Source organism: Emys orbicularis, chromosome 4, assembly GCF_028017835.1.
Source record: "Emys orbicularis isolate rEmyOrb1 chromosome 4, rEmyOrb1.hap1, whole genome shotgun sequence".
Taxonomy (NCBI): domain Eukaryota; kingdom Metazoa; phylum Chordata; order Testudines; family Emydidae; genus Emys; species Emys orbicularis.
The window spans coordinates 151,506,302-151,531,272 of record NC_088686.1 but is presented as its reverse complement, the minus strand read 5'-3'; the positions used below and the strand labels follow the sequence as shown (position 1 = coordinate 151,531,272).

The following is a 24,971-nucleotide window of genomic DNA, read 5'->3' as shown; positions in this document are numbered from 1 at the left end:
CCTTCCTGAGGGGCGTGCAGTAGCCATTTTGAAATGTGGCCAAGCCTGACTGGGCGCCTCTGTTTCAAGATGGCCGCCCAGCTTGCCTCGCCCCCATGCCGTGGTGAACGGCCAGTGGCAGCGGACTTGGCCTCCAGGTCTAACTTAAGTACCGTTTCCTTTAAGCGTCCTAGCGCCAACGTCATCTTCAAGCGTGACATGATAGATATATGTACATATATACGACAAACCCCCAAAACATGAGGTATATAAATTCAGATCAGTATCCGGGGGACTCCCCCATACAAACAGTTCAAAGAACCCATCTTATGGGGGGAGAGGGGGGGAGAATTGGACCTCCCCTCATAACTCAACTCACCCCCACCAGGTCTGACCAGACAGAGCCATCCCTGGGGCACGGTTCCTTCACAGGTACAAGGAGATCAGCTCACACAGTTCTGGACGGGGCTGCAGTAAACGACACTCACTGAGACAGGGAGAACCAGACGTGGTTCCGAGCCAGTACTGGAGGATTTCTCTCTCCCACACCCCACTGGACAAGGCTGAGCCAGCTGGACTAGTTCTGACCCAGGTGAGAATGGATTAGGGAGAGTGGGAGGGGAAGAGGGACCCGGAGAAGACCGGGCCTGGTTCTGATCCGTCCATCACGGATTCCCGTCCCCTGCTCTAGTACCGTTCACATAGTGGCCGAACTGGTTCTGCTCCAGCCCACTAAGGACCGGTGCCAGGAGACTCGTACCCAGCTAGTTCTGGCCCTGACCCAGTTTGGAACATATCAAGGAGACGGGATTTCCACCTCATTTCCCCCAAGGCTCACATCCGAGCAGGCAGCAGGCCTGGCTCTGACCCGATGTGGGGTGGGATCGGGGAGGCAGGCCTGGGAGGGTGAGGTGGGTTGGGAGGGGGGGTACCAGACCTGCAAACAGCACATTTCCAACTCACACTGAGCCCACAACATGAAAGCAGCAGTGACATGACAACACACAACCAGTCTCCTAACCGGGCAAGACTACGACTGGTTTGAATCCTTGGCATTCCCACAGGCCTTTGCAGCGGCGCCCACGCGGTGCCGGAGCTGCCTTATGGGACGGGAGCACTTCCTGCTGGGTAGTGCCCTAAGAGGCAGTTCATTTTCACAGGGTTTAGCGGTTCAATCCCCCCTCCCTTCCCAGCCAAGTGCAACAAGATTAATGTAACCTTGGGTGAGGGGCGGCGCCCATGTTGGGAGACCGGCCCCACAGATATGCCCATTGACGAGGCACCGTGGGCCTCCTCCTCTGCTCCAACCCCAAGCCACGTCTCAATGGTGCGACTGGTGCCCTCTGAGCATCACAGCAGCGGGAGGAGGAGGGTGCAGGCCCTGGGGCAGGCAGGAGGAGATGAGTGTGGGGTGCTGCTCCCACCACAAAGGAATGCCATCTCCTCCCCTCCCCCTGTTCTCAGTCCTTCTCCTGGGCCGTGCACTCCTCCGTGATGCCCTGCACCGCCAGCTCGGCCAGCACATTGTCCAGGTAGTTGGCGTCGGGGTAGCCGTGGCCCGTGAGGTTAGAGCCAAACTCTGTCTTGTGGTGGATCTCGTTCCAGATCACCGTGTCCGACTCGCCTGTGGTGCTGGAGGTACCGATGGCGAAGATCAGGCGGCGGTCCCAGGCCACCAGCAGCAGCTTCAGCACCTGGGGGAGCGCAGGAGGGAAAGGGTTAATACAGAAGCAGCTGAGAGCCCACCCCAAGACAGGCTGGAGTCTGCACATAGCCTCTCCCAAGCGCGAGTGGCGTGGTTCATCCCATTGTGCCGTTAACTCTGAAACATAATGATGACCGATAACATGATAACGCTGTTAACTATTTCACAGCTGATCATCCAGCTGATGTGCTTATCCCCACCACCACCAACCTGGCTTCCCAACCAAAACCTCCAGCTGCCTCACATGACAGATTTTGCAAGGCACTGAGTTTTCCATACAAAATGCGGCAACATGTTATCAGCAAATTTTGAGGCAGCACAAAACAAATCTGAGTTTATTTCCATATCAAAATTCAATAAAAAAAAAAACTCCATGGTTCAATTTTGGGGTTTGTTTTTTAAATGGTCTGCAACTGACGTTGTATCTGGTCTCTTGCGCACAGAGCACTGCTGGATTTAGCTCGCTGTGGAGTATATGGGGGCTTTGTCTGGCATGAACCCACAGCCTCTGAAAAGGCCTCGATCGTCCATTAGAGATGTCACTGAAATGGTGGGCTCCTGGCATCTTAGGTCTTTTGCAGGAGACCAAGTGAAAGGAGGTGGTACATCCCAGGGCTGAAAGCTCATCTCCTAAGAGGAGCTTGTGTCAGGGACGCACACGCCAGGCTATGATCCCCATTATCATCCAAAGACCCCTGGGCTAGTCCAGAAACCCTGCATCTCCTGCAGATTTCCCTCCCTCATCGGCTCTCCGGCGAGGAGGGGGCAGCCTGTCCTATGACAGCCCCTTCTCTCAGCCCCACAGGACGATAGCCCCACTCTGCAGGGGTGCTCTGTCCCTGCTCCGGGTCTGGAGAACACTTTCTATCTGAGATGTTAGGGGGGTGTGGCTCTTCCTTCAGCTATTGTCCCTCCCCAAACCAGCTGCTCCCTCAGATAAAACTCACCCCACCCCACGCTGCCCTAATGAACCATCGACTGAAGGCAGAGCCCCCCTCGCCCCCCAGCCCAAATGTCCTGGGTTTGGGGGAGACAGGCCAGGGCCTAAGTTCCCTCTAAGCTGCATGGCCGCGCAGCAGCCTATTAAGCACCGTGTGGCGCTCAGGGCTGTGGCGGGGAGAGATGCCTCTCCCCCAGCCCTGGACCTGCTGCAGCCAGGGTGGAGAGGTGCCCCTCCCCTGGCCCCAACCCAGCCCAGCCCTGGAGCTTCTGTGGTGGGGAGAGGCACCTCTCCCCCGCCACCCTCCCAGCCCAGGTGCTGCTGCGGGGAGAAAGAGCTGGGGGGAAGTCTTCTCTCCCCGCTGTAGCCCTGGGGCAGCCTGCACCCCAAACCCTTCATCCCTGGCCCCACCCCAGAGCCCTCACCCCCACCCCAACCCTTTGCCCCAGCCCTGAGCCCCTTATCCCCAGCCCCACCCCAGAGCCCGCACCCCCAGCCGTCTGCCCCAGCCCTGAGTCCCCTCCTACACTCCAAACCCCTTGGCCCCACATCCACGAATTTTGTTATGTGCATCAATATGAAGGTGATGGGTCACACATCGGCTCCATATTGGCGCACGTAACAAAATTCATTCCGCACATGGGTGGGAAAAGTTAGAGGGAACACTGGCAGGACACCCCTCACCTTTCGGCCCTTCTCGCTGTCCGGGAGGTAACAGTGTCGAGGGAATCCGCGGGCTGTGAAGCTTTTCCCGGGGTTCGGGTGCTCTGGTCCCTGTGCAGAGGGAGAGAGAGAAATGGCATCCTTTGGGATCTTGAGAGGGTGCATAAGAGCTGTTTAATCTTGAGTCATCACAGCACCCCCAGCTGCAGGGCTACACAACTGCAGGGCCCTCCAGTGCCCCCGTCACCCACTGCTGGATCTGCTACAAGCCCCCTGCGGGGAGAGGAGGGTGCCCAGCAAGGGGGCCGGGGCCCTGCAGAGAGACATTCCCCCGAGCTCCCCACTCAGCCTTCCCGGCTGGCAGCGCTTCCAAACACGGCTGGTTCTAGTGCACGCGCCATCACCAAGCACAAGACAGCTGCTGCGCCAGCGCGATCGTCCCCTCCAGGAACCGGGTCACAACCAGAGACATCCCTTGGGGTATGGAGTCATCGCAGAGATCTCGCCATGGCTGCACCAAGACAACTGCACGCGTCAATACAGCAACTGCTCTCACGAGAGGCGCCCCCCACACCCATCCGCTGTGATCCAGGGATCTCCTGAGGCCAGTGGGCAGGGGGCACAGGGGGTGCATAGGGTTTTATAGGGATCCCCGAGTCGGGTAGCTGCATAATAATTCACCAAAGGGTGGCATATGAGGTCTCTACAGAGCGCCAGCAGCCCACTGGTCATCACGATCGCCGTGACACGTACGTACAGATACTATTTAAGGGGTTATGTATCTATACTGAAAATTATGTAATCAAGATATGAGAGTTAAGGCGGGTGTGACATTGCACCCCATATTCCTCACAGTGATATGCTGATATGATAAGGACATAATTATGATGCATTTTGTACAAGACGGGTCATGTGAGGTGTCAATGGAAAAGTTATAATTTGCTGAATATGATTATCCTATTTGCATGCATGTATCATTTTTGTATCTAAAGTTAGGAATATTGACTATGTATCTGTATGTCCATCCTGCTTAATCTGGGTGACACCCACAACTAGCCTTTCTGTTACAACAATGAGGAAGCCAGACAGTGCTGATGGCCCATCAGCAAAGACAACGGACCCTGGAAGAACTTAACCTTCCTGTGAACGTTCCAGACAGCCTGTAAGTAATGGCTGCTATCTCTCAGCAAGGTAACCAGGCCACATGACTCTGGGCTCCATCTTGGGGATGTCCGTGTTTTTCCACAAACTCATTTTGGGACAAAAGAGTCACGCCATATGGTAGGGCTATATAAGGCAGGGAGTGACATCATCTGTTGTTCTTCACTCCACACACAAGACGACTCCCGAAAACACCCGAGGAACAAAGACTGAACTGGGGGAAGTGCTGGACCCAGGCTAAAGGGATTTCTAGCCTGTGTAGGAAAACCTGGGGATTCCAAGCTGCAAAGCAAGTGCAGCTTGTGCCTTAAGAATCTGCAGCCTGATTGTATCATCCATCAGGGTGAGAGACTTAATTCAAATCCTATCTTTCTAGTATGTTGAGCTTAGTCTGCGTTTTTGTTTATTTACTAGGTAATTTGCTTTGCAGTAGCGTAGCTAGTGGGGTGCAGGGGAAGCAGCCACTTCCCCTCAGCACGTTTTCAAAAAGCGGCGCCTGCCGGCCCGCGCTGACCTCCTATAGGCAAGGGGGGGCAGCACGGCCGGAGGACCCATGGGGAGGGGACGGCACGACCAGAGGAGTGTGGGGGGGGTGCCGCAGGGCAGCCTGCAGCGCGGCCGGCAGCCAATGGGGGGGCGGTGGGTGCGGCCGGAGGAGGCAGAGCAAGGGGGGGGCGCAGCAGGGCGACCCGCAGCCAATGGGGGGGTGGCGGGCGCGGCCGGAGGAGGCAGAGGGGGGAGGAGGGGCGCAGCAGGGCGGCCCGCACAGCGCGGCCGGAGGAGCGAGGGGGGGCGCAGCAAGGCGGCCTGCAGCACGGCCGGAGGAGCCATGGGGAGGGGGCGGCGCGGCCGGAGGAGCCTCTCTAGTGTTGGTTCATGCAGTGGCTGGTCAGATAGCCTGCATGTAACTGCAGCTGGGTGTGTCCCTACTTGTGTGAATGCTGGAGGAAGTGTAGGACCGGGAGCGGGTCTGCCGCTTGTCACAGCGGCAGTGTGAGAGGGAGCCCTGGCTGGGTGGTCAGAGGTACCCCCAGCGTTCTTTACTGAGGACACAAGCGTGACTTGCCTCATGGGAAAAGGATCACAGCCAGGCCTGGCTGAAAAACACTGGCAGGGCTTTGGGGGGAGCTTTAGCTGACTCAGTCTAGGTTATCGAACACATGTTATGATTTTACTTTAGATGTAACCTTTTGTTTCCAAAATTTCTACTTGCTTTCATTTGAATCTCCGTGCCTATATTGGAATTGGAAAAGGTACAGAAAAGGGCAACAAAAATGATTAGGGGCATGGAACAGTTTCCATATGAGGAGAGATTAACAAGACTGAGACTTTTCAGCTTGGAAAAGAGACAACTAAGGGGGGATATGATGGAGGTCTATAAAATCATGACTGGTGTGGAGAAAGGAAGTAAGTGTTATTTACTCCTTCTCATAAACACAAGAACTGGGGATCACCCAATGAAATTAATAGGCAGCAGGTTTAAAACAAACAAAAGGAAGTACTTCTTCACACAACGCAAAGTCAACCTGTGGAACTCTTTGCTAGGGGATGTTCTGAAGGCCAAGACTATAACAGGGTTCAAAAAAGAACTAGATAAATTCATGGAGGATAGATCTATCAATGGCTATTAGCCAGGATTGGTAGGGATAGTGTCTGTAGCCTCTGTTTGCCAGAAGCTGGGAATGGACGACAGGGGATGGATCACTTGATGATTACCTGTTCTGTTCATTCCCTCTGGGGCACCTGGCATTGGCCACTGTTGGAAGACAGGATACTGGGCTAGATGGACCATTGGTCCGACCCAGGATGGCCGTTCTTATGCCTTGTTAAATAAACTTTGGCTTGTTTTCACAACACGCTTGTCTCAGTGCTGTGTGTTTCACGGAGCCATGACCGGAGATGTCTGGGGGTTGGTCCTGCTTTGAGCAGGGGGTTGGACTAGATGACCTCCTGAGGTCCCTTCCAACCCTGATATTCTATGATTCTATGATCTGGTAAACTGGGAGCAGCGAATCTGTGAATTTTGTGAGTGTCTAGTGGAGCAGGGGCTGGATGCTTCAGGGAGATGCTCAGAGGGTTCAAGGCTGGAGTGTGCCTATCGCTACGCCATTGAGTGCCGGGGGGCCAGCGAGGCCTAGTGAGGATTGTGTGTGTTGCCTGTGGAGGCAGGGAGCTGACCCCTGGCAGGCAGAGACAAGGTTTTCTCACACTAAGGGCAGGTGATAGCAAACTGCCTCCCGACCCCAGGTAACTCTGGGAAGCGTCACACACACCCCCTCCCTCCTGTAGAGCTGGGGTCTCACCTGGACCCCCGGCGGGATGTTGTAGATGATCCGAATGGTTTTACAGTCAGGGTGCCCAGGCAGCGAGTGAGGGATGAGGTGATATTCCATCTTCCCGGGGGGCTGAGTCCCAGTCTTCACCCCATATATGGTTTTGCAGGTTGGACACTGCAAGCTCCCATCCTGAGAACAAGAGCAAGGAAGGAAGAAAGGAGAGAAAGAAACCAAATCAAATCCTTCACTTTTACTGTTGTCAGGCTGACATTCCTCCAATCCCCCGGCACACCCCTCTACTGAACCACACACACTCCCCCCACACCTTGATTAGGAAGTAGTATATGATCAAAAATGGTTTTTCCCATAAACTGATTGAGAATGAAACGTTCTTTGTTTCTTTCAAAAACGTTTATGGAATTTTTTCAGCTTTTTTGACTAAACAATTTCCTTTTCTCCCCCATTTAATTTAAAACCGAAAAGTTTCGTTCTGAGTTTCATGTTTCTTCCTCATGCCTTTCCCTCCCTTTTCTCAGTGGGGGGACAAAACCCAAAAATGGAAATCAAAATGAAGCAAAAAATTTTTGATTCCCCAGAATATTTCAAACCAAACAAAAATTTGTGTTTGGTTTGAAAAGCCATTTTTCATCAGAAAAACTTCAACCTTCCCTAGAATACATTGAACGCATCTTCTTCCCAACACGCATTGATCAATGGTCATCTGCGTGAATTGTTTTCAAGGAGAGAGAAAGAGAGAGAGAGAGACTGACCTGCCCCAGTGCCCATTAGGACACTCTTCTGCAATGTGAGAGACCCAACTTCAAATCTTTTTTCGATCAGGCGGTGGGGAGGGAGGGGAATTGAATCCATGTCTCCCACAATCCAGGGGAGTGTCCTAACTCCTGGGAAAAAGCTTTTAAGGGAGGTGGCACCCATGCTTCCTTCTCCGGCCATTTTGTGACTCTAGATCAGTGGTTCTCAACCTTTCCAGACTACTGTACCCCTTTCTGGAGGCTGATTTGTCTTATGTACCCCCAGGTTTCACCTCACTTAAAAAATACTTGCTTACAAAATCAGACATAAAAATACAAAAGTGTCACAGCACACTATTACTGACAAATTGCTGACTTTTTCATCTTTACCTTTAATTATACAATAAATCAATTGGGATATAAATATTGTACTTACAATTCAGTGTATAGTATAAGGAGCAGTATAAACAAGTCACTGTATGAAAGTTTAGTTTGTACTGACTTCACTAGTGCTTTTTATGTAGCCTGTTGTAAAACTAGGCAAATATCTAGATGAGTTGATGTACCCCTTGGAAGACCTCTGCAAACCCCCAGGGATACGTGAACCCCTGGTTGAGTACCACAGCTCTAGACCTTTAAAAATGCACAGAAACAAAACGTTCTGGGTTGCTAAAACATTTCATTCGACCCAAAACAAACGGTTTTGATGTGGCAAAAATTTTCAAATTCAGCTTGACCCAAACCATTTTTTTTAATTTTATTTTTCAGGTCAGCAAACCAAAAAAAAAAAAAAAATTCAATGATTCACCCAGCTCTACTCACAATACCTTCTGTAGTACAGATGGGGAAACTGAGGCACAGAGCAGGGACCTTATTTGAGTTGAATTTCAGCTGTCTTATGCTCCCATTCTCTTCTATGGGCTGGGCTCCTCAACTGGACTTCAACTCCCATGATGCATCGTGGCTATACACCAGTCCTGATGCAACCGCCTCCACTCACCAAGACAAGGAGACCACGATGCAACAGGAGAGACGTAGTCCAACCAGGTGGCCTGGCCAGCAGAGGAGAATGCCATCGTAAGGCACCCACGAAGTAACTCCCAGGAGGCACCACAGCTTACTTTCCAAATGGAAATATTTTGATTGTAGCCAAGATATTCTAGCTTTAGATTTTTTTTGCCGAAAACTCAAAAATTCTCCAGCAGGTGAGGGGACATTTTCCAACCATATCTGCACATCAGCGACAGTCTCATGACTCCCCATCTGTATCGCTAACTACTGCCTCACGCCCAGCACATGAAGGGCAGCAAACCAGATAATCTTTGCAGCACGGACATGTGTCTTAATGAAACAGAATAAAATGGTGGGAAAGCTGTGTAAAATTCACTGACGATTTAAGGGAAGAGAATGGAAGAGGCCTTCTGGGGCAGGGATGGCCAGATATGAGAATGGTTTCTACTCGACTCGCTGATGTTTACAGAGACAGCCAAGCATTCGGGAAGGGTCAATCAGCGCTCACTGCAAAGTGACTAAGCAAAGCCCTCCTGTCCCACAGAGCCAATGGGAGACACCAGGAGAAATGGCAGAGAGAACCCTGGGCTCTTACAACCTATCAAGCGGGAGGATTCAGCCCCAGGCAAGCAATCTGATTGGCTCAGCATCCAACCCCACGTACAACCTCCGTTCTATGTTAGGACCCAGTCCTCGCTGGGGCCCCCTAGTGGCAGCTGGCCGAGCACACGCCCACCTCTCCCAGAGCCCACCACGCACCTTGTTGCCGTTGTTGTACATGGCGACCAGGCAATGGAGGTGGTAGATATGGCCACACTTGGACAGCTTCCCCACTAGGTCGGGCTTGACAACTGGCTGGGGCCCCTTGTAGCCAGACGGGGTGGAGAGGCGCTCCATGCAGATGGTGCAGTCCTTGGGGGAGCGGAGGAGGAGGAGGCAGAGAGAGGAGAAAATCGAGTCAGACGGAGACACGGACCTGGTCTGAATCCAGCCCAGGCTCGGAGTGATTGAGCATGCAGGCCAATGTATATGAGCCAAGTTGGGGGGGAGGGGAGTGCATGTCTCAGCCCAGGCCCCACTGGGCAAGAACAACCACCATGCAGGCTCAGAGGGGAGGCGAGGCTAACCAGGAATCAGAGCCCCGTCACCAGGGTAGGGTCAGGGCCCACTGGCGGGGGAAGCCAGAGCTGGCCTTGCTCTGTGGAAGGACAGGCAGATGTGAGCTCCAGTGATATCAGCCTAGCCCTGTTTGCCGGCGCGAGGATCCCCTTCCTGAAGACACACCGACAGCCAGAAGCAAGCAGCTATGCAACACCCCGAGTGCAACTCTGCCACGTGCTTACACCCACCCAGACAACGTGCACACAGCATGCAACCCCCTACACCTCACATACAGCGTGAGCAACCTTTCCTCACAACTCACCCAAAAGGGGGTGTTTGCATGGCATGATAACCAACCCGGGACAGCTCCAGCGCGCTGTACGAGCCTGGTGTAGATGTGGCTCTGATCTCGCTGTAGCTGGCGGAGGTCACCCGGTGTGTGTGTGTGTGTGTCTGTGTGTGTCTGTGTGTGTCTGTGTGTGTGTGTCATCGACTTTGACCAGCTACACTGAGGTCAAATCTACCTGTGCCTTGTCTTCTCCAGGACTGTACAGCCAGAGCGCTAATGCACTGCAGAACTACAGAGATTTTGGCAGTGAAGACCTAGCCCAACACAGACACACCCTATGCCCTGACAGACGGCAACCTGCTCTCACCTCGTCCGGAGGATGACGCACCTTCTGCAGGTATTTCTTCAGCACCTCCTCCGGGGTTTTACCTGGGGCAGGGAGGAAGAGAACCGGCACATTGGAGCAAGAGTTACACTGCCCTGAACGTGTCTGTGGAGACATGAGGCACCCTAGGAAAGAGGCGCCGTGGGGCAGGGAGGGATGGGTGGGGATAGAGCCCTGTGGGGAGGGGAAGCTGTGCAGTGAGGCTGGGGTGAATGGCACCAGATGGGAAGGGCTTCCCCTGATGGGGAGATTGGCAGGACATGGGGACAGGAAGGGGCTCCCGCTAGGGATGTGCGGACGCCCAGAGGCTCTGGGTAAGGGCTTGCGCTCACCTTTCTTGGCCTGCTTTTTGGTGGTCTTGCGGCAGGTGTTGGCCACGCCCGGGATGGATTTGATCTCGCTCTTGCTGACGGGTGGGGGGTGCAGCACCAGCTTGGGGGGGCGGGTGAGGCACACAGGCAGCCCCGCTGCGCTCATGAGGATCCCTGTGATCCCTGGCGGAGAGAGATGGGGAAAGGCCCTGAGAAGCCAGCTCCGATGAACCCCAGGCACCCCCCACAAGCCCTTCTGGCCAGCGGCCCGAAGCCCCACTCTGCCTCTAACAGACCCAGACCCACCCCGTGAATCCCCCACACCCCAGCACCCTCATGAAGCAGACACCCCAACCCCACTCGCTCCTAAACAGCGGCCTATGAGACCCCTCTCCTGCTGCCATATGAAGCACATATGCCCGCCAATGGTGCTCTCTATCCCCTACCTAGAACAGGGACCCTCCCCACCCACCCCTTACAACCAAGGGGCCAATATCACTCTCTGCCTCCATTCCTCTGGGGTACAGGCTTGTCCAGTAGCCCCCATCCCCTTCTACACAGGTGCTGCCCAAAGCCCACACCAGCCCCCGAAGTGTGGGTCTGCCCCCCTGTCCCCAGAGGTCTTTATTGCTCAGTCACGCTAGGCTGGCCCGACCGGTTGGCTCCCTCACCTGCTAGCGCGGGGTTAACAGGGCTCGAGCCGTTGAGGTTCTTCACTGGGACGGTGGGGACCCTGAGGGGAAGGAATTGGGGGATCAGAATTCACTGTGGGTTCATCCCCCTGGAGAAAGCCCCTGCCCCACTGATTGGTGCAATGCATGGACCACCGGTTCCCAGAGGCTCCCCTGTCTCAGGCCACCATCCCCCACCACGAGCCAGCGAGGAGCACACAGGAGCTCTCCAAACAGAGGGAGCAGGAACGTCAATGGACAGCGGAGAACCCCAAAAGCAGGGGACATGGCCTAGGGCTGGAGTAGGCTGAGCGATCCAAGGACCGCCGGCCAGAATGGCTCCACACAAGGGGCTCAGCAAACCAGGGAGCGAATGTGGCTGGGCCCCCAAGTTCACAAGACACCCCCCCCCACTGGAGAAGGGGGCTAGCACAGCAAGGGCAGGTGGCACATTCCCTTTCCCAGGATGCCTTGCACCCAGCTCCCACCAGGCGGCCCGCAGCCACCCGTCCTCTCCTCTCCAGACTGCACCTTGCAGGGGATGGGAACTGTTATTGTTCACGTGACCCAACCAGACCAGCAGGTTTCACCTCCGGCTAACATCCTGCAGTTCACACACCTTGTGGGCCAACCTGGTCTGGCAGGGGCCGGCATGTGCATACGTGAGCCAGGGTGTGCACCCAATCTGGGTAGGAACATAGAGTTGGAGGGGTGGGAGAGACACTCATCACTTGATCTGGAAATAAAGCCACCAGAGACAACGCCAAGCTGAGGGGAATGTGGGCAGAGGCTAGAGATCTCTAGTCCCCACAAGGCCTTGCCCCAAAAATGTCCTTGTCCTGATGACAACTACACTGACCCTCCAGCGTCTTTCTAAGCTCTGTACCTGGCCCTAAAAATCACCTCAGGCCACTGCTCCACCCACCCACGCACTTCAGACGTGTCCGTGGCAGCCTGACAGCAGCAGAAAGCTCCAGTTACGCCCAGATGGTGCACAGCCCTGTTTTCCGGGGCTAGCTCTTCCGCCAGGACCGACACAGCAGGAGCACCATGGTAATCCGGGCAATGGGATTTTGATACGCCCATCTCCTACTCATTCAAGAGATCATGTCTAGGGCTGGCGGGGCTGCCATCTATCAGACCTGGAACCGCAACCAAGCTCTGGGGGCGGCAGTGCTGTTCTGGCCCGGACCTCAGCGCCGGGACTGAACATCACAAGACCTTGGGCCAGCACCGAGCCTAACGACTGCACCACCTGAGAGGGAATGACGGAGAGGAAAAGACGACGCTGCAACAAGACTCGGGGAAATATACCACTGAGGGGTGCTCTGGGCACAAGGCAGAACCCAGGGGGCCGAGGCCCCACTACACCACCCACTCTCGTGTCCAGCGTTTGCTGCCAACCAGGCTGAGACCAGGAAATTGAAGACATAGGCGCCGTCACAGACGGCTGGCTGGCCATGTACCGCTCGTTGCCAGTGGGGTCAGCTGAGCCCACAACGGGTGTCCCTCTCTCTCCCCTCCACGCCCTGCGCTTCTTGCTAGTGTCCCAGCGAGGCCTGCTTTGCCCACTTTCTCCATCAATGCTTATGCCCCTGAAGGGCTAAGTGGCGTTGGAGGGCCAGGAGAAGAAGTGGGGCTTCTAGGGGGCGACGATGGCAAAACAGCCCCCCACATTTTGCACGGGGGGAGGCCCGCGTCCTATTCTGCAGCCTTGGAAGGGACAAACGGCCGCGCGAGGCTGCGGAATGAGAGACAGCTCCCCGGCGAGACACAGGGGTCGGGTGGCACAACGCCAGGGCACCGGCGCGCCCGGCCAAGTCAGAATGTGCCATTTCCTGGCTGGACTTTTGACACGGCTTAGGGCGGGGGGAAGCAGGGAGATCGATTTCATTCATGGGGGCGGCACCACAGCAACAGAGGAGGGCGAGCCAGAACCGGGCACCTTCCTAGCCGGACAACAGTTGCCGTAGCGACAGACCAAGGCCTAGCCAGAGAATCCTCTAATCTAGAGACATGCCCCCCACCCCCCGCCCCCTCCTCCCCGCGTCCCTTTTCTCTCAGTCTTTAGAAACCCTGCCTGAGTCTTCGAACCATTCACAGCCCCTTTTGTTCCAGTGGCCCTTTCCTCCCGCTCCCTATCATGGGAAAGTTTCCCGGAGGGGTCACAGGCCCGGGCGAACGGCGACAGAAGGCCGATGGCAAAGCCAGACAAAGGGCGAGAACCACGCTAATTAAATGGCCAAGAAAGGGATTTCTGGGGAGGGGGGTGAGATGTTTTCCTCATCAGGCAGCAGCATGAAAAGCTTTCTATAGGCCTTTTGATAGTGCCCCCCTCCCCCTGCAGGGCCGAGTGAAAGAATGTCCCATAGCTTCATTAAGATTCAAAAGGGGATTGTGGGGCCTCCCCCATTTTATGGTTAAAGAGGTCTCTGGTATTTGTCGAGGGGGAAAGAGAGGGGCTGCGATGGGAAGAGGGGGATAGAGAAGGGCTGTGGTGTGGGCTACAGTCACAGGGGGCTTTATTACTTCCTTAGGGACTTTCCACCACCCTGGAGGTTTGTGCCGTACAGTTTTGGAGGTGAGAAATAGCCACCACAAAGATTCTGGAGTGATGGCCCATTGAGCCCAGCTGGGGATCTGGCCCACTGACTCCACTGGAGCTATAGCTGATTTACACCAGCTGGGATCTGGACCTTGGGGTTTCCTCCACCTACAGCAGCTAAAACACAGACACTGTGGAATACCCAGGCCAGTTGTTACCGAAACTCCCAGGTCTTAATGGCTGAAATGCTGGGACTGGCTGACGTGGTCTAGACCCCAGTCACCTGGCGTAAACACGCCCTGTACGCTTGGGCTGGGACTCACAAGGAAACTGCCAGTCTGGATCAGACCCCAGATCCAGCTAGCCCAATCTCCTGCCTCTGACAGTGGTTGGCACCAGATGCTGCAGAAGAAGCTATAAGAGCCTCACAGCAGACATGGTATAATCTCCCCCCACATTAGGTGTCATCCTCGTCTCTACTAGAGGCTGGCTTAACCCCTTCAGCGGGAGGTTTAATATCCCTGCTACCTTTGTTAGCACTGTTATAACTCTGGATATTCTTGTTAATGGTGAAAATGTCCAGTTTCTTTTTGAACCTTGCTAGGTCGATGGCCTCAACAACATCCTGTGGCAGTGAGTTCCACTGGCTAATGACAAAACGTATGGCAAAGTATTTCCTTTAATCAATTATGAATTCTCCCTCTCTCCATTTCACTGACTCTCCCTTGTTCTTATGTTATGAGACAGGGAGAACAGCAGCTCCCGATCTCCCTTCTCTAGACAACTCGGTATTTTACATATTTCCATCACGCCCCTTCTTACACAGCTCCCCTTTAAGGTAACAATCCCAATCTTTTGCAATCTCTCTTCATAGAAGTTTTTTTTCCCCAGGCCCTAGCCATTCACACCGCCCTTCTCTGAACCCCTCTAATTCTACAACATCTTTCTGGAGACGGGGTGACCTGTGCTGTCAACGGCATCCAGGCAAAGCCACCCCACTGATTGATGTATTGGCACTACAATAGTCTCTGTGTTATTCTCCATCCCATTCCTTGAGCATCCTAACAGCTTTTTCGCTCTTCTGACCATAGCCGCACACTGAGCAGAGGTCCCCACTGAGCTATCTATAATGACAACTTATTCCTGCGCTGATGCGATTAATGTACAGTGCACAAGTGGTTTAAATTTTCCCCTCCAGTGTGCATTACACTGCATTTATTGACACAACTTCATTTATCATCATGTTTCCCATTCCGCAGGCTTGTTTGGGTGTCTCTGAAGTTCCTCGGAGCCCTCTCTGGTCCTAACTAACCTAAATACCTTTGTGTCTTCTGCACATTTTCCTGTCCTCCCTCCTTTCCAGATCACTAATAAATATATAAAATACCACAGGATCTACTATGGAAATTATATCCCTCTGTTCACCTTCTGCTGGGATGAGAACTGACCACTGGACCCTACTTTTTGCTTTCTGACTCCTATTCAGATTTTGATCTACGACAACACTTGGCCTCCTGTCCCATGCCAGCTTGGTGTCTTGACTGCCGAAGGCCTTTAAAGCAAAACAACAGCAACACCAAAATGAAAGGGGATTGGACTAGATGACCTCCTGAGGTCTCTTCCAACCCTAATGTTCTATGATTCTATGAAAGTACAGACACAGCGCGAGATCGAGGCAGCGGATGCACGGTCCCAGACGGGTAGCCATGACAGACAGACCCATGCTATAGTGGCAGCACAGATGCCCACGGACAAGGCCAAGGGTGCAGGGCACCGGAAGCAACAGCGGGACCCCGACGCAGGCTCTCCTTTCAATGGATGTTAACTGAACACAGCTGAAAGAGTCAGCGGGGCAGCCCTTGGAGCTCATTCCCAGAGTGGGGACTGAACAGGTTACACCAGGGCAAGTTCCCCCCCTCCCCCATGCACAGTCCTGCCAACAGCCTCCATAGCCCACTTCACTGACCCTTGGCTAAGAGGCCGATTAGCGCCAGCTATTGGAGGGCAGGGTGATGTGGGTACCCTGGACCCAGGCTGATTATTAAGAACCCCGGGGGAACCTTGCTCGCTCACTCACCCAGAGGCAATCAGCACACGGGACTGGGCGATGGCCAGGCGCTGCAGGTGGGTGCGGTTGAGGGTGTTGAGGCTGGCACGCGAGACCTTCCCATTGGCGGCAGGTGGACTTGTGGCAGAGCTGGCCGAGCTCAGGGCCGGCGTGCTGGCCGCCTGCCTCCGGCCCACCTGGGATGCCAGGGTCTTCAGTGGGCCACGCGTGGTGGCCGTGCCATCCGGGGGCTTGAGCCCAGGTGCTGGAACAGGAGGCTTGGGACCGCCCGATAGAGCGGTGGCTTTACGCTGATGCTGCTGGGGGACTGCGGTGCCAGTCCCGCCATTGGCCCCAGCTGCGACCGCCGCCTTGACACTCATGACCAGAAGGCACTGGGGGCAGGTGCAGGGTGGGGTGGGGGGTGAGCTGGAAACGCCGGGGCTGGCCGGCCATGACTGGGACTTGGGCAGGGTGCCGGTGACCAGCGGGTAGACCAGGTCGAGGCGGCGGCGGATGCGGCGCTTGCGTTGGGTCTGCCGGTTGATCTGGCCCATGGTGCTGAAGTCAATGACGTAGCAGAAGCCGATGGAGGTGAGGTCGATCCACGGGTGCTGCTTCTCGTAGGCGTGCTGGATGGTGATGCCCACCTCCATGTCGTAGGGCGTCCATGAGCCGCTGTCGTTCTCCCACTCCCACACCACACCCTTGCCCGGCGCCGAGGAGGGGTCATAGTAACTGCGCCGCACCGGGCGGATGGTGCCTGGGGAGAGCAGGGAGAAACAGAGAGATGATAAAAGCCTGTGGTAGCCAGGCTACACACATTGCCCATACCCTACTCCCCAAGGACATCCCTGGGAAGGGACAGGCGTTACGAGCCAGGGGCCCACAGCCTCCATGGGAGGGGATGGGGGTACAAGACATAACCAGCCCAAAGCAAGATGCCACAGCCTTAGACCAGTGGTTCTCAACCAGAGGTACGTGTACCCCTGGCGGTACGCAGAGGTCTTCCAGGGGGTACATCAACTCATCTAGATATTTGCCTAGTTTTACAACAGGCTACATAAAAAGCACGAGCAAAGTCAGTACAAACTAAAATTTCATACCGACAATGACGTGTTTATACTGCTCTATATACTCTACATTGAAATGTAAGTATGATATTTATATTCCAATTGGGTTTTTTTTATATATGGTAAAAATGAGTACGTTAGCAATTTTTCAGTATTAGCGTGCTGTGACACTTTTGTATTTTTATGTCTGATTTTGTAAGCAAGTAGTTTTTAAGTGAGGTGTAGCTTGGGGGTACGCACGAAAAATCAGAGTCCTGAAAGGAGTACAGTTGTCTGGAAAGGTTGAGAGCTACTGCCTTAGACTATAATTGAAATTAATGGAAATTAAGCATCTAAGTACCTTTAGGGATCTGGACTTAAGTTCTTAGGGGCAAAGACTGTTTCTTGCACTTCAAACAAAGTTGCATCAGTTCAAGGGGAAGGGCTGATTTTATACCAGTTTATTTATCAGCACAACTGTGCTTGTGGACTCTCTTCCATCAGGCCTCGTCTCCACTAGATTCATAGATTCCAAGACCAGAAAGGATCATTGCGATCATCTTGTCTGACCTCCTGTCTAACACAGCCCAGAGACCTGCCCCGAAACAATTCCCGGAGCAGAACTTTTAATGACCAGTGATGGAGAATCCACCGTGAGCCTTTCTAAATTGTTCGAACGGTTCGTTAGCCTCACTGTTACAAAGGAAAGCGTTTGCAGGTATAGCGATCCTGGCAAACCCTCCTACTGGAGACACAGCTGATGCCAGCAAGAGTTCCTCTGCTGGTATAGTTTATATCTGTTCTCTGAACAAAACCAGCAAAAGGACATTTTTTTGCCAGTGTAACTTCATCTATACTGGAGCTTTTACCAGCACCGTTATGTTGACTAGAGGTGTGATTCCCCCTCCCCTCCCCACTCCTAATCAACATAGCTATGCCAGCAAATATTTTAAGTGTAGACCAGGCCTTAATCCATCTGGTAGTAGTTCGTCCCTCATCAGTAGATTTACAAGCACAAGCTAAACAAATATACCCAGCATGAAGCTGGTACATGAGTCCACTCAGAAGTTGCACTCGTTTGACTAAACCGATTTACGTGAGACCAATGGAACTTGGGAGCATAGACAAGCTGAGGGTCTGTGCAGCACCCTCCACCATGAGGCCCAATTGGAGCTGGGGCCTTTATGGGCTACAAACAATGATTTTTTTTTAAACTCTGTAAAAGACACAAAATATATACAGTCATGGTTCCACAAACGGCCTTAACTCTGACCCCACCTCCCTACCCACCTCTCTTTGGAGTCTGCTGCTGATGTGGAGGATACCGATACAAGGTGTATTGCAATCAACAGAGTAGAATTGGCAGCCTGAGCTTTCTGTCCCCTTGGTTTTGATTTCCTCCCAAACATAACCATCTCCAAATGCTGTTTGCAGCAATGACATTCGTTGAATTGGACTTGAATGCAGTTTGACACCGTCTATAGCACTCAGCCCCAGCCCAGCTATGCGAGTTGCAGAGGACTATATTCAGAGGTGGCTACATTTTGTAGCAGAGCCAAGCCACAGGTATCCAGGGCAGCATTATTTCTGGGCTGTAGGCGGAGGGGTAAGAGCAGAGATGTCTCTCTCTGTTGACAGGTGGCTGAATGGAAGGAGAGTCTATGTGTGAGTTGCTGCTCCATGGAGAGGTGGGAATGGAGGAGTAGAAGTGTATCTACATTACGGTAGTTGATAGTATTCCCAGCATGAATCAGAACCCAAAATTCATGCGACTCCAGTATTGGGAGAGTCCCAGTGAGCTCTAGTTCTCTGTGTGTGGCCCCAGAATTGGGCTGAGCCCCGGCAACTCATTTCATCCCTGGCACGGTGCAATGGCAATCTGTGTATTTTTGGTAATTCAAGGTTTGCAGTGCAGATTGAGAATGCGGATGCAGGATAGGGGTAGAAAGGAGTGGGGGATGGGTAGAGGACAGGCATTGGTAAAAGTGCAGAGTCCAGTTAGTTTGTGGAACCTCATCTAGGCAATTCCTGAATTTCAGATGTTTTGTTGTTAAAATTACTACAAAATTTCTCTTCCCGTTTTAAGAACCAACCTCCATTTGTAGCCTTCACACAATTGTGCGTTTGGGAATTTCCTTAGTTTTTAAAAGGAAACGTTTTATGACACTGATGCAAAAAAATTGTCACAAGGCAATAAACGTGAGACTACAGCCCCTGCAAAGCCAAACCATGTTAGGCAATGGAACACAAGAAGACACCACTCAGATCCAGTACTCCGTGGGTGCCGTCTGGATCCTCTCTGACCCAACGCAGCTCAGTTGGTGAATCTCACAAACTCTGACAGTGTCGAGTTTTAAAACCCTGCTGGACTTAGTCTGATAGCATGAAATCGAAGGGAGAGATTTCTGTGGCACATAACCACTCTGTTGTGTTTCCCCTCTTGCGCCCACCGCCACCAAGGTCAGCAGCACAATCTCCACTGACTTCAACATTGCAGGATCAAACTTCTCATGAAAAAACTAACCTTTAGCCTTATATGCTACACCTCATCCAGTCACTACTGCGCCAAACAAATGTGCAGCTGCTGGACCTGCACTTTGTGAGATAGGGCGTTCCCCAAAATAAAAAGTTTCTAGAGACTTTAAAAAACAACACAGCAGTAGAACCACATAAATCAACACCAATGACAGATTCCCATTAGAAATCCCATCGAGGGTGGACAGTCCAAAGGTTAGGGTACCAGCCTGGGATTTAGGACACCTAAGGTCAATTCCCTGCTCTGGCACAGTTTTCCTACAAGTTCTTAGGCAAGTCCCTTAGTTTCTTTGGGCCTCAGTTCCACATCAGTAAAGCAGAAACACACACACACGGGTGCGTGTGGCTAAATATTAGAGATTGTGCGGCACCCAGACACTGCAATGGTGGAAGTAGACTAGAAAACACTGAATTTTGCAGCTCAGCATGTGAACAAAGAAAGGATAATCTGGAGTTTAACTTGAATTACATATGGTGCTCCGTAACATGCCCGTAAGCACGCTGTAAAGCACAAGGAAGTCTCAGACGTGGCCCACACACCAGTTTGGTACCACTATAATTATTCTAGTGATCTTCTACCTTAACGTTTATATCAGTACAACCCCTAGCACGGTTTATACTGGTATAGCTTCTGCCTCTTCCCAAATGGCAACAGCTATCACAGTATAAGCACCGGTGTATAGTTAAAGTGCTACAATTTTGGGGTACAGCCCCCCACTTTGTCAGCGCCAGCACTTCATTAAATCTCCATGGGAGGTCACGCTAGGATTTTTTAATTGTGCACATTAACACGGCGGGTGAAGGGAGTTCGACCGCTTCCCACCTGATTTTTCGAACTCCGAGCTTGACAGAATTCCTCAGCCAATTAGTCTGAGTTTTCAGTAAAAAATATTTTAACTCTCCCCCATGGAGAAAGGCCACACAATGAGACATGTGGGGGACAAAGGGGGAATTGCTGAGGGAGCTGTGTGTGGGGAGGGGTGGGGAGAGAAACCAAGCTCCGAACAGCATCTGTAATTTATTATAATCCCAGATGAGAAGGGGAAGAAGCCAGTGCTGGCATTCAGCATCTGGCAGGTCCAGTGCCATGCAGCAATCCTGTGGGAAAGTCCCCCCTCCCCTCCCCTAACCAGAGACGTGCGGCCAGCCTCCCATTCAAGAAAGGAAGAAAAGGGACAATAGCTATTCAAGGTTCAGCTGGGGTCGTGACCCCCCACATCAGAGCCCCTTAATGACCCAAAATAACAACATTCAGAACAAGCCAGCCAGAGGCAGAACAATTCCCCATTCAGCCCAGCGGCAGGGCTGGGCGGGGGCCCCCCTCTAGCCGCCACCATCCCATCCCCCTCCCTCCATCAGAGCCCGTTTCACTATTACTCCCCCGCCTTCCTCTCAGCTGGAACCTGGAGAAAGAGGGGGTCCGCTCTGGGAGCCCCATATATGTAGGGGTGCCCCCACTGGAAACCAACTCCCCATCCCACCGAAGCAGATGGGGGGCCCTGCTGTCTGCAGATCTCAGACCTGTACAAAAATGGAGAGCCCTTCCCCTGGGCCCTATCACCCCAAGGGAGATCTCAGAGCTGGGGGTGGGGTGGGCTTAACTTTCTGTGCCAGGAGCACCAGCCCCCCAAGGGGCAGTTCACCTGGAGGGCTGTGGCACCCTCCCCAGCCACACAGGAAATGAAAAGGGATCCGAGGACAAGCACAATCACCTTCGGACCACAGCCCCCAGCCACGGACACCTGTAGCTTCTGAAGGGGTGTCACGCCAAGAGCAAAACCAGCACCCCATCCGGAAGGGCTGCCCGCACCCTGGGTCACTGCCTCCCTCCCAGGCATCCCCCTGGGGGTCACTGCTTCCCTCCCACTCCTCTGTGCTGGCTCACCCGGTCACCTTTCTGGACAGACTGTGAACAATGGATCCCTGGCCCTTCCATCACTGGTAATGGTGTGTGGGGGGTAGGGTGGGGGGTGTTATTCCAGACAGTTTCCAGAGGAAAATCTGGCCCCAATGAACCTGGACAGACAACTTGCCTCTGTCTCCATGGTGACTAGCCCACCGAGTGGGGTGATTTTGGAGGAGCCTGAACCGAGCAGACACAGGGCCAGCGGGAAGGATGGGGAGAGGGAGCTGAGCCGCGCCCCATGGGGGAGAGGAACCCACGGGAAGAGCGGCGCCAGATCACGATCCATCCCGCTTGGGAACATCCAGGGCTAGGGGCATGGTGCCCATCTTCCCCAGCATCATGTCGGGCCACGCACATGCCACCACTCATTTCTGGCCAGGGCCACTGATGTCTCCAGTGCTGCCCCCAAAGCCAGCTTATACCCTTGCATCTACGGGGCTGCACATGGCACCAGAGGCGCTAGCCGAGGAGCCAACCATCGTGGCCCCATAGTAGCCCCAGCCGGCGCCCCTCCCTATGCCAACAGCCGGATTCTGCGCTGTCCTCTCAAGCGGCAGCACCTCCCCGCTTCATAACAAAGCAGGGAGGGGCTGCCATAAAGCCGGGAGCCCCTGTGCTGTCAGGGGTATCCCCATCCCAGCTGCCTGGGGTCCTCTCCAGCTCCGACCTTCCCCACTGCCAAACCCCTCTGTGCCCCTGGCACTCCCCATGCTGCCACCTCTTCCCCCCACCCCTCCCAGTTCCAGTCCCTTCTCACCCTTGCTCCACTACCCCCTCCCAAGTGCACTGGCCACCCACAGCCTGGTGCCAGGGTGGGCTCGCACTGCTCCACACCCTGCCCCACCTGCAACCTCCTCTCGGGATGCACTGGGGATTCCCCAGCTCCGTGTGAGCTCACAGGCGCCCAGGGATTCCCAGGCAAGCCGCCTTTCCTGGGTATATTCCTGTTCTCTGAAACACCCACGCACCCCCATCCTTCCCGTTGCGAGACCGGGGGCTGCCTCCCTGCGGGGAGCCCAGGTGCAGCTGGGCTGGGAACACCAGCCTCCCAGTCTCGGGGACTGAATAAAACACAGGCACCAACCCTGCCACGCTTTGGGGAAACCCCCCCCCCAGCTCTACCAGTGCCCCCCAATCCCGACCCCCCCAGTCCCTGCTATCCCAGCCCTGGACTCCCGCCAATGCCCCTCAATCCGGACAATACAACGCGATATGGACCAGGGCAGAAAACAGATAGAACGACCCGAGACAGGGACGAGACACTCGGGGCCGGGCTCCCCTTCCCCAGGGCGATCCGGGTCAGGCCGGGCCCGCCCCACCCCCGGCAGCGCAGGGCGATCCGGGTCACGCTGGGCGCCCCCCCACTCACCGGTATCCTGGCGGAACTGGTGCATAGAGTGCAGGTCCAGCAGGTAGGGCGCCAGCCGCCGGTCCGCCTGGCCCAGCACCACGCTGCCCGCCCGCGGCCCGGCCCGGATCACCGCCTCGATGTGGTGGCTGACAGCCGGGCTGTAGGGTCTCCAGCGGCCGTGCTCGTTGAGCCATTCCCAGACCACCACGGCCGAGGCCAGCAGCATGGCTCCGCCGGCCGGGGCTCAGCGCCGCATCGGCCCCAGACCTCAACAAATCGGGGGGGGGGGGGTGTCTCCGGGCTGCTTTTTGGGGGGGGTATGCAGCTCGCCCTCACTCCCCCCTCCCTGCAACGTGCCCCCCCGGAGCTCCCCTGCAGCGCCCAGCCATTGCACCCATCCGCCAAGACCCGGCCACGGGGCGCTGCTCTGCAATGGGGCTCCCGGGAGGGGGATTAGCTCGCTCTGGGTTTCTTGGAGGCGGGGGCTTTAGTTACACCAGTTGCAGCTCCTCCTGCTGCTGCTTTTCTCTGCAACAAGCCCTTCTCGAAATTTCATGCTCTAGTTTTTTTCCTCCCCCCTTTGCACGGGATGAGCAGCAGCTCCACCCCCCTGTTGCTCTCCTGCCTCCTGGTTTTAAAGGAATCCGGGTGGCCGGGATTTCCCGGACGCAGACAGGGACATGCAAGCCGTCACCCAGCGCGACGTCCCCTTTCCAAAGCCGGGAAGCGGCGCCCCATTGCACGGCCCAGTTGCTTCCTTCCCTCCTGCCTATTGCACCCTCCCCAAACAACTTCCTTGGCTTTTGCAGCCGGGGAGTCTGAGCCGCAGCGCGAGCTCCCAGGAGCGTAGCGTCTCGAGGGCCCTCGTTGCCCACTCCCACCACATTACCTCATGCCCGGCCCAGCGCCAGGGCGCCACCTACTGACCACGTAGCTGGAACTGCAGCTGCAGGGTTGGGTTGAACCATCTCACCCCAAAAGAGGGGGATTTCACCTGGGGGGTTAAACCATTTATCAGCACTTTGGTGTAAAGAGGAGGGCGGGGGATTCTCCCAGAAAAGGAAGCTCCAGGCCCTGGGTGGGCCTGAGGGTGTCTGTGAGATCTATCCCCCACAGCTGGGCCAGTGCCCCCCCCTCAACCCACAGCCCCCTGCTATCCCAGGCCTGCACCCCCAGCTCTGCTGCTGCCCCTCAGTCCTAACCCACAGCCCCCTGCTATCCCAGCCCTGCCCCCCAGAACTCAATCCAAACCTGCATCCCCCCATATCCCAGCCTTGCACCCCCCACTCTGCTTGTGCCCCTTGATCCTGCCTCACAACCCCCTGCCATCCCAGCCCGGGCCTTCCCCACATGGCTCTGCAGTTGTATGCCTAACTCAATTCTGAAATCAGACCTGTGGCTTTTTTAGCCTGGCAGGATCCCTTTTAGAACCTCCCTTAAGGCGCTCTCAGGGCTTGTTGGCTGCCTCCCAGCCAGCACTCCCCTTCCTAATCATCCTTAGAATTTGTCAACACAATCTGCTTGGTGTTTGCAGACAGAGCGCTGTGCACAGCCAGAACCGGTTTGAACAGCTGCAAACCCTGATTAATAGGCAACTCCTAGCCAGGTGTCTGGGTCTTTATGACCCGAGCATGCCCGTGGTGCAAATCCTTGCAAAGGAACTGGATCCTCCCCCAGTCCCTCCTCCTCACATGCCAGGTCGCCCCCACAGCCAGAGCCGTTTGGATTGGCTTTTACTGAGAAGTGACCTGAGTATCAACCCTGTGTGTTGAGTCATTCCGTTGGAGCTGGCTTCCTAGAAACTTGGGCATAGGCCCAAAGGGAACAGTGACCATTGCTTAGTGACTGGAAAATGGAAGGTTCAACCCACCAGCAATGATCGCCCATTTCTGTCCCTGTTGCCCTTCACACCTGGTAACAGCCACAAAGCCAGCATGTCTCACCTATCGCATGCATTGCGGTGACATCCTAGATAGCTCCGCTGCAGGGTTTGAACCCGTGAGTCGCCATGACTCTGGGCAGCTATAAAGCAGGGGCTTTGATTGCCTGAGCTACAGCTCCGAGGCTGTAGAAGTGATAAATCTCTATAAGTGATGTCGCCACTAGAGGCAGACAGAGTGCCGCTAGCCTGGGTTATGCATACAGCGCACTGCTCCACTCCTCTGTGAATGCAATAGCTTTTCCTGACTGGTTACCAACAGCGACTGCAGCCAGCCTGGCCTGAAACCTTGATGCCCCTTTCACACAGTGAGTGTTTCTTCCAGCTGTTCGCTTAGCTTTTGAGTTAAACA

At 54.5% G+C, this 24,971-nt stretch overlaps 1 protein-coding gene across 1 annotated transcript; it reads right to left on the bottom strand.

The window, feature by feature from the left end:
- Positions 1 to 1,439: 1,439 nt before the first annotated feature.
- Positions 1,440 to 22,906, bottom strand: DTX4 (deltex E3 ubiquitin ligase 4). The gene is made up of 9 exons (XM_065403775.1): positions 22,699 to 22,906; positions 15,867 to 16,599; positions 11,245 to 11,306; positions 10,595 to 10,756; positions 10,245 to 10,306; positions 9,247 to 9,399; positions 6,752 to 6,913; positions 3,309 to 3,398; positions 1,440 to 1,673 (listed from the first exon to the last, which is right to left on the bottom strand). Exons 1-9 carry the CDS (start codon positions 22,904 to 22,906, stop codon positions 1,440 to 1,442), a joined length of 1,866 nt encoding a protein of 621 aa, XP_065259847.1.
- Between the last annotated feature and the right edge of the window lie 2,065 nt (positions 22,907 to 24,971).